Source organism: Myotis brandtii, unplaced genomic scaffold (assembly GCF_000412655.1).
Source record: "Myotis brandtii unplaced genomic scaffold, ASM41265v1 scaffold632, whole genome shotgun sequence".
NCBI classification, from domain to species: Eukaryota; Metazoa; Chordata; class Mammalia; order Chiroptera; family Vespertilionidae; genus Myotis; species Myotis brandtii.
Window position 1 is genome coordinate 132304 of NW_005370419.1, and position 883 is coordinate 133186.

Here is an 883-nt window from a genome sequence, read left to right on the forward strand (position 1 = left end):
TCCCCGCTGCCCGCCCGCCCGCGCGCTCTGCGTGACTGACGTTCAGGGTCCTAAGACCCTTCGGGCCAGTGAGGCAGCCCCACCAGGCTCATCAGCTCCTGCTCTGAGCTCCGGCCACAGCGTCCCCACACATGCTTTGGGGTCAAAGGGCCGAGGGTGCTGCTGCCCTGACCCCTCAAAGCAGGATCCCTGGGGCCGCAGCATCGGTCCCACCCGGGAAAATGCCAGAAACGCACTCTCAGGCCCCAGCCCCGACCTACTGAGCCAGGCACCTGGGTGGGTATCTGGACAGCAACACCCTTTGCTCAGGGTGGGCCGGCGGGAAAGCAAGTTGCAAGGTGGCAAGGCCCTGGCTAGAACCCCAGCTGGGCGCTTGCACGCTGCGTGGCCTTGGGCAACTCACTTCCCCTCTGAGCCGCCCGGGGGAACCACGTCAGGGAGTGGTTGCAAACAGCCCAGACCTGGTGGCCCGCACTCTGCACCCGCCGCCCTCCCCGTGAGGCGCCGGCCGTACCGAGGAGGCTCACGTAGGCCTCGCTGACCTGGCCCCAGCGGCTTGGGTGCTCCGGGGACGACACCAGCAGGGGCTCTGCGGCGCCCGGCCAGTACAGGTTGGTCCTGCCGCTGGGGAAGGGGATGCCGTTGTCGGAGGTGAAGATCACCAGGGTGTCGTTGAGGACGCCGGCTGCCCGCAGCTCCTGCAGCACCAGCCCGATCCCTGCGGGCGTGGAGGGCACCGCTCAGTGCAGACGGACGGACACGGATCACTCTCTCCTCCCACACCCGACGGTGCGTGCTCTCCCTCCTTCACCAGCCCTGGGCCCTGCGCTGTCCCTCCGCCCAGCCTGGGCCTCTGCCCAGCACTGCCCTGCGCCCCACCCTC

General features: G+C 69.1%; 1 protein-coding gene across 1 annotated transcript in view; it reads right to left on the reverse strand.

The window, feature by feature from the left end:
* Window positions 1–883, reverse strand: part of SGSH (N-sulfoglucosamine sulfohydrolase) — a 5237-nt gene that overhangs the window by 2028 nt on the left and 2326 nt on the right. Inside the window, exon 7 of the mRNA XM_014528381.1 lies at window positions 515–718. Within this exon, the coding sequence (XP_014383867.1) occupies window positions 515–718 (204 nt within the window). The remainder of the gene's footprint in view (window positions 1–514; window positions 719–883) is intronic.